Source organism: Cyclopterus lumpus, chromosome 9 (assembly GCF_009769545.1).
Source record: "Cyclopterus lumpus isolate fCycLum1 chromosome 9, fCycLum1.pri, whole genome shotgun sequence".
Lineage (NCBI taxonomy): Eukaryota > Metazoa > Chordata > Actinopteri > Perciformes > Cyclopteridae > Cyclopterus > Cyclopterus lumpus.
In genome coordinates, this window is record NC_046974.1 from 422,501 (window position 1) to 430,204 (window position 7,704).

General features: G+C 46.9%; 1 protein-coding gene across 1 annotated transcript in view; it reads left to right on the forward strand.

Moving 5' to 3' along the window:
* Positions 1-6,196, forward strand: part of fnbp1a (formin binding protein 1a) — a 39,233-nt gene extending 33,037 nt beyond the window's left edge. Inside the window, exons 17-18 of the mRNA XM_034542575.1 lie at positions 1,816-1,974; positions 5,002-6,196. Coding sequence (XP_034398466.1) covers positions 1,816-1,974; positions 5,002-5,030 — 188 coding nt within the window. The 3' untranslated portion in view covers positions 5,031-6,196. The remainder of the gene's footprint in view (positions 1-1,815; positions 1,975-5,001) is intronic.
* The last annotated feature ends 1,508 nt before the right edge of the window (positions 6,197-7,704 follow it).

Here is a 7,704-nt window from a genome sequence, read left to right on the forward strand (position 1 = left end):
ATGGATTATAGTCCTGGTGATATAGTTATGTTACCCAGTCCTTGTATGGGTTATAGTCCTGGTGATATAGTTATGTTACCCAGTCCTTGTATGGGTTATAGTCCCCTGGTGATATAGTTATGTTACCCAGTCCTTGAATGGGTTATAGTCCTGGTGATATAGTTATGTTACCCAGTCCTTGTATGGGTTATAGTCCTGGTGATATAGTTATGTTACCCAGTCCTTGAATGGGTTATAGTCCTGGTGATATAGTTATGTTACCCAGTCCTTGTATGGGTTATAGTCCCCTGGTGATATAGTTATGTTACCCAGTCCTTGTATGGGTTATAGTCCTGGTGATATAGTTATGTTACCCAGTCCTTGTATGGGTTATAGTCCTGGTGATATAGTTATGTTACCCAGTCCTTGTATGGATTATAGCCCTGGTGATATAGTTATGTTACCCAGTCCTTGTATGGGTTATAGTCCTGGTGGTATAGTTATGTTACCCAGTCCTTGTATGGATTATAGTCCTGGTGATATAGTTATGTTACCCAGTCCTTGTATGGATTATAGTCCTGGTGATATAGTTATGTTACCCAGTCCTTGTATGGATTATAGTCCTGGTGATATAGTTATGTTACCCAGTCCTTGTATGGATTATAGCCCTGGTGATATAGTTATGTTACCCAGTCCTTGTATGGGTTATAGTCCCCTGGTGATATAGTTATGTTACCCAGTCCTTGTATGGGTTATAGTCCTGGTGATATAGTTATGTTACCCAGTCCTTGTATGGGTTATAGTCCTGGTGATATAGTTATGTTACCCAGTCCTTGTATGGATTATAGTCCTGGTGATATAGTTATGTTACCCAGTCCTTGTATGGGTTATAGTCCTGGTGATATAGTTATGTTACCCAGTCCTTGTATGGGTTATAGCCCTGGTGATATAGTTATGTTACCCAGTCCTTGTATGGGTTATAGTCCTGGTGATATAGTTATGTTACCCAGTCCTTGTATGGGTTATAGTCCTGGTGATATAGTTATGTTACCCAGTCCTTGTATGGATTATAGTCCTGGTGATATAGTTATGTTACCCAGTCCTTGTATGGATTATAGTCCTGGTGGTATAGTTATGTTACCCAGTCCTTGTATGGATTATAGTCCTGGTGGTATAGTTATGTTACCCAGTCCTTGTATGGATTATAGTCCTGGTGATATAGTTATGTTACCCAGTCCTTGTATGGATTATAGTCCTGGTGATATAGTTATGTTACCCAGTCCTTGTATGGGTTATAGTCCTGGTGATATAGTTATGTTACCCAGTCCTTGTATGGGTTATAGTCCTGGTGATATAGTTATGTTACCCAGTCCTTGTATGGATTATAGTCCTGGTGATATAGTTATGTTACCCAGTCCTTGTATGGGTTATAGTCCTGGTGATATAGTTATGTAGATTTGTATCTGAGCCAGTTGAAGCATGTAGCTGTTAAAAAGAGGCCGCAGTATTGAACCTTGGGGAACACCACATGTCATCCTAGTCAGCTCTGATGTGTAATTAGCTACAGACACAAAGTATTGTCGTACTACTTTGTTGTATTGTTGTACTGCTACTACTACTACTGCTACTAGTTTTAAAAATAAAATGTTTTATTATTGTAAATGCATATTTAAGCCCAAAGACAGACAAGGGGACAGACCGCAGAGAGCTGATGAGCTGGAGACGTCCTCGTTGTGGTCGTTCCAACACCTGAAGATGCAGAGGATCTTAGAGGACAGAAGAAACTGAATCATGGTGAGTCCTCTTTGGTCTGAACATGTTGTCAATCTTCCGCAGGACAAAATGAAGGCACTCTGTCGCTGGTGGAGGGAGAACTACTTTCTGTGGTGGAAGAGGACAAAGGTGACGGTTGGACCAGAGTACGGAGGAACCTGGAGGAGGAGGGATATGTCCCCACCTCTTACATCAAAGTCTTCCTGGACAGCAGTGCCAAAGGTGCCATGACCTACATATGATCTACATCTGACCTCAGTAGGACTTTTATTAACCAGCGTATGACCTGTAAATATGACCTTTACCGACCTCCACCTGACCTCTAGGCCATCCACTCCAAGAACTAAAAGTGTAGGAATATGAGCGCCGTCTTCTCTGGAGCTCCTCCTCGAGGGTTACCCCCTAACCCTAACCCTCCTCGAGGGTTACCCCCTAATCCACTCGTGTAGCTCCTCCTCGAGGGTTACCCCCTAACCCCCTCGTGGAGCTCCTCCTCGAGGGTTACCCCCTAACCCCCTTGTGGAGCTCCTCCTCGAGGGTTACCCCCTAACCCTAACCCCCCTCGAGGGTTACCCCCTAACCCTATCCCTCCTCTAGGGTTACCCCCTAACCCACTCGTGGAGGTCCTCCTCTAGAGTTACCCCCTAACCCTAACCCACTCGTGGAGGTCCTCCTCTAGGGTTACCCCCTAACCCTAACCCCCTCGTGGAGCTCTTCCTCTAGAGTTACCCCCTAACCCTAACCCACTCGTGGAGGTCCTCCTCGAGGGTTACCCCCTAACCCTAACCCACTCGTGGAGGTCCTCCTCGAGGGTTACCCCCTAACCCTAACCCACTCGTGGAGGTCCTCCTCGAGGGTTACCCCCTAACCCTAACCCACTCGTGGAGGTCCTCCTCGAGGGTTACCCCCTAACCCTATCCCTCCTCTAGGGTTACCCCCTAACCCACTCGTGGAGGTCCTCCTCGAGGGTTACCCCCTAACCTTAACCCACTCGTGGAGGTCCTCCTCGAGGGTTACCCCCTAACCCTATCCCTCCTCTAGGGTTACCCCCTAACCCACTCGTGGAGGTCCTCCTCGAGGGTTACCCCCTAACCCTATCCCTCCTCTAGGGTTACCCCCTAACCCACTCGTGGAGGTCCTCCTCGAGGGTTACCCCTAACCCTATCCCTCCTCTAGGGTTACCCCCTAACCCACTCGTGGAGGTCCTCCTCGAGGGTTACCCCCTAACCCTATCCCTCCTCTAGGGTTACCCCCTAACCCACTCGTGGAGGTCCTCCTCGAGGGTTACCCCCTAACCTTAACCCACTCGTGGAGGTCCTCCTCGAGGGTTACCCCCTAACCCTATCCCTCCTCTAGAGTTACACCCTAACCCACTCGTGGAGGTCCTCCTCGAGGGTTACCCCCTAACCCTAACCCACTCGTGGAGGTCCTCCTCTAGAGTTACCCCCTAACCCTAACCCACTCGTGGAGCTCTTCCTCTAGAGTTACCCCCTAACCCTAACCCACTCGTGGAGCTCTTCCTCTAGAGTTACCCCCTAACCCTAACCCACTCGTGGAGCTCTTCCTCTAGAGTTACCCCCTAACCCTAACCCACTCGTGGAGGTCCTCCTCGAGGGTTACCCCCTAACCCTAACCCACTCGTGGAGGTCCTCCTCGAGGGTTACCCCCTAACCCTAACCCACTCGTGGAGGTCCTCCTCTAGAGTTACCCCCTAACCCTAACCCACTCGTGGAGCTCTTCCTCTAGAGTTACCCCCTAACCCTAACCCACTCGTGGAGCTCTTCCTCTAGAGTTACCCCCTAACCCTAACCCACTCGTGGAGGTCCTCCTCGAGGGTTACCCCCTAACCCTAACCCACTCGTGGAGGTCCTCCTCGAGGGTTACCCCCTAACCCTAACCCACTCGTGGAGGTCCTCCTCGAGGGTTACCCCCTAACCCTAACCCACTCGTGGAGGTCCTCCTCTAGAGTTACCCCCTAACCCTAACCCACTCGTGGAGGTCCTCCTCTAGAGTTACCCCCTAACCCTAACCCACTCGTGGAGGTCCTCCTCGAGGGTTACCCCCTAACCCTAACCCACTCGTGGAGCTCTTCCTCGAGGGTTACCCCTAACCCTATCCCTCCTCGAGGAGCTTGCAGAGACACTTCCTACATTCAAATGGCCACAGAAAGTTAATAAATAATAATCAGATGAAACATTTATTCAGGACTTGTTCTTTTAAACAGAAAATAAAATAGTTAAATAACTTGTGAACTGCAGCAACTGGTTTCTTATTTTTCATATTCTAATTTATAAGAAAAAGAAAATCAATAATTGTTTTGTTTTTTTTTACCACGAAAACAATTTACGTTTCTTCTTCTTTTCCCCGGCGGTGCATCTCAGCACGAGCAGTACAATGCAGTGTATGAATAATACGGCCAAGATTATTGATTATTGATCATAAGACGTGTAAATTCAGATGGCTTTTGATTGGCTGTCAGTCTTTCGCTCATCAATCGACCCAACAAGGTCGTCATTAGTGGACTTTAAATCATTATATTTAGATATAATAATAGACAAATCTAATTATAATGATCTTCTTGGTGTGGATGGCCCATAAATGACCTTGTTGCACAGATGACGCTCTTTGACCTCCGGATGAACTTTTACCTTTTTTAAATGAAACCATAGGTACTCTCGACCCCTCCCCTCCTGGTGACCTCTATGACCTTTGGTTTCTGAATGTCACTACGCTGGTTGCTACAGTTACAGCAGCAGCCTGTCTGTGTGTATATGTGCTCTGCCTGTCTGTGTGCTGACTACCCCCCCCCCCCCCTTAGGGCAGGTGAATCTCATCTCAGGCTCCGCCTCTATTGATTTACTGATTTTATCTAAGAAATGCCAAATATGAAAATTGTGACGTCTTTAAATGTCTCGTTTTGAAGATGAATTGTGATCTGAGATCTGTTAACGGTTTAAATAGAAATGAATGAACAGGTTGGTGTTGGTTCCAGCCAACAGCTCACGTTATTGTTATTACTATGAAACACACATTAGTATTATATATATATACATATATATATGTATATGTGTATATATATATATATACTCTTAGTATATGATTCAGGGGTAGCAGCATCCTGAGTGTAGGGTTGTGCTGCAGACGGCAGCAGTCTGACCCCCTGTCTCACTTTACCAGCTCTGACTCTTCTACCTGTCTGTCTCCCTCTCTGTCTCTCTGTCTGCCTACCTGTGTGTCTGTATCTTGTAGGCTTTGTGCAGAGTAGTCGGCTAGTCTAGTATTCCACCAGTGAGGACGCCTCGCCCAAGGAAAGGGATGTAAAGGAAAGGTAACAGCTTTTTATTGGACAGTTTAACTCTTCAGATATCTCAGCCAATCAGATGACAGACTGGTGTCGATGCTGATGGAAAAGAGGTTCTCCTGCTGACTGAGGAATGAAATAATACATCAGAGACCAGATATTAGACAGGTCCTAAACACAGATAGTGTCATATCAGAACCCAGATATTAGACAGGTCCAAAACACAGATCACATTTCATATCAGAACCCAGATATTAGACAGGTCCAAAACACAGATCACATTTCATATCAGAACCCAGATATTAGACAGGTCCAAAACACAGATCACATTTCATATCAGAACCCAGATATTAGACAGGTCCAAAACACAGATCACATTTCATATCAGAACCCAGATATTAGACAGGTCCCGATCAGTTGGGTTCCTCTGTATTTATTGTAGATTATCACATTAATAATTATTCATAACTTCAGGTTTTCCTCTTAATTAGTTTAAATGTGAATTTTTTCACGAGTTTAAAAAATATTACAACAATAGAAACTAAATCCTGATCTTACGATCAAATTGATCTCTTTTTATTTCACATTTGAGCCCAAAATTATGCATTTATGTTTTTTTGTGCTTGAAACTTGTTCTGATGTGAGAAGTTTCTGTAATTTATCTGATTGACTGACGAACTGACCTGAGATCAGTTGAACCTGCTGTATTTAAACGTTTTGAATGTTTGTAAAACTGTTATTGAAAAGAAAACAATCGATCCTATTGGCCGACAGACTGAAATAACACAGGAAAGCAACAACTTGTTTCTGTCAGTGATGTCACAGTGATGTCACAGTGATGTCACAGTCACAGTGATGTAAACAGTGTGTAAATAGAAACTGTAGCTGCATAGGTGTGTCCCTGCTGATATTAGCCCTGCCTGTGGATTAACCAGTGTCTATTAGCCCCGCCCCTGCGACTGACACCGCCCCCTGCTTGTTGATGATGATGATATTGATTGTGTGAAATGTGAACTTTTTTTATTTCATAGTGAGATATTGATCAGTTATTGATTTTTTAAATTAAAACGTGAGACTGCTGATCACGCGCTTTTCAACTTCCTGTATGTTAAACTTTCAAAATAAAGTACACTCTGATCAAACAAGGAGTTGGTAAGCTGTGTTCATTCAGACTGTTGCTCAGAGGCACTGTGGCAGAGTGAACCAGCAACCAGCTTCATCCTTTCTGTATGAAGTCAAACGAAGATCATCAGACCATCTGTCGGTGTATACAGTTGAGCATTTGGCCATTTTAACAGCACTGCAGTGGGTGGAGGAGGTTCAGGTCAGGAAAGTCATCATTTGTTCAGATTCCAGTTCAGTATTATTATCATTACAGTCATTTACATCAAATAGCAGGCAGGATTTAGTCAATGAAATGTACGAAACACTGTTCCGACTTAGTCATTTGGGCATTCTGGTATCATTCATGTGGGTGCCGGCACATAGAGGGGTAAAAGGAAATGAAGCAGCAGACACGTTAGCGAAGAAAGCGTTGGATTGTGACAGCAAGACAGACATTTTATTTAGCAAAACAAACTAAATCAATATTCAAAAGAAGCATTATACAGGAATGGCAGCACAGTAGGAGGCACAGGAAGACATCTCTATGCTATTCAGAACGTGTAGTGAGGGTGAACTGGGAACGTCTGGCAGAGGATCCTGTCCGGGAGGTCTTCAACTCCCACCTCTGGAAGAACTTCTCACAAATCCCGAGGGAGGCTGGGGACATGGAATCCGAATGGACCTTGTTCAAAGCCTCTATTGTGGACGCGGCTGCTCGGGGCTGTGGCCGGAAGGTCATCGGTGCCTGTCGTGGCGGCAACCCTAGAACCCGGTGGTGGACACCGGGGGTGAGGGTAGCCGTCAAACTGAAGAAGGAGGCCTTTCGGGCCTGGCTGGCCCAGGGGTCTCCTGAAGCAGCTGACAGGTACCGGCGGGCCAGAAGGGCTGCAGCGACGATGGTCGCGGAGGCTAAAACTCGGGTATGGGAGGAGTTCGGGGAGGCCATGGAGAAGGACTTTCGGTTGGCCTCAAGGAAGTTCTGGCAAACCATCCGACGGCTCAGGAAGGGAAAGCAGGGTCTACCCCAGGCTGTTCTCAGCAGGGGGGGGGGAACTGACCCGGACTGGGGACATCGTCGGGCGGTGGAAAGAGCACTCCTTAACCCGGCCAACATGTCCCCCGGAGAGGGGGCAGCGCCGGAAGACTTTGGGGTGGATTCACCCATATCCCTGGCAGAGGTCGCTAAGGTACTCAAAAAGCTCCTTGGTGGCAAGGCGCCAGGGGTGGATGAGATCCGCCCTGAGATGCTGAAAGCGCTGGACATTGTTGGGCTGTCTTGGTTGACACGCCTTTTCAGTGTCGCATGGGGGTCGGGAACAGTGCCCATGGACTGGCAGACCGGGGTGATGGTTCCCATCTTCAAGAAGGGGGACCGGAGAGTGTGCTCGAACTATCGTGGTATCACACTGCTCAGCCTCCCGGGAAAAGCTTATGCCAGGGTGCTGGAGAGGAGGCTCCGACCGCTTGTCGAACCTCAGATTCAAGACGAACAGTGCGGATTCCGTCCCGGTCGTGGAACAGTGGACCAGCTCTTTACCCTCGCAAGA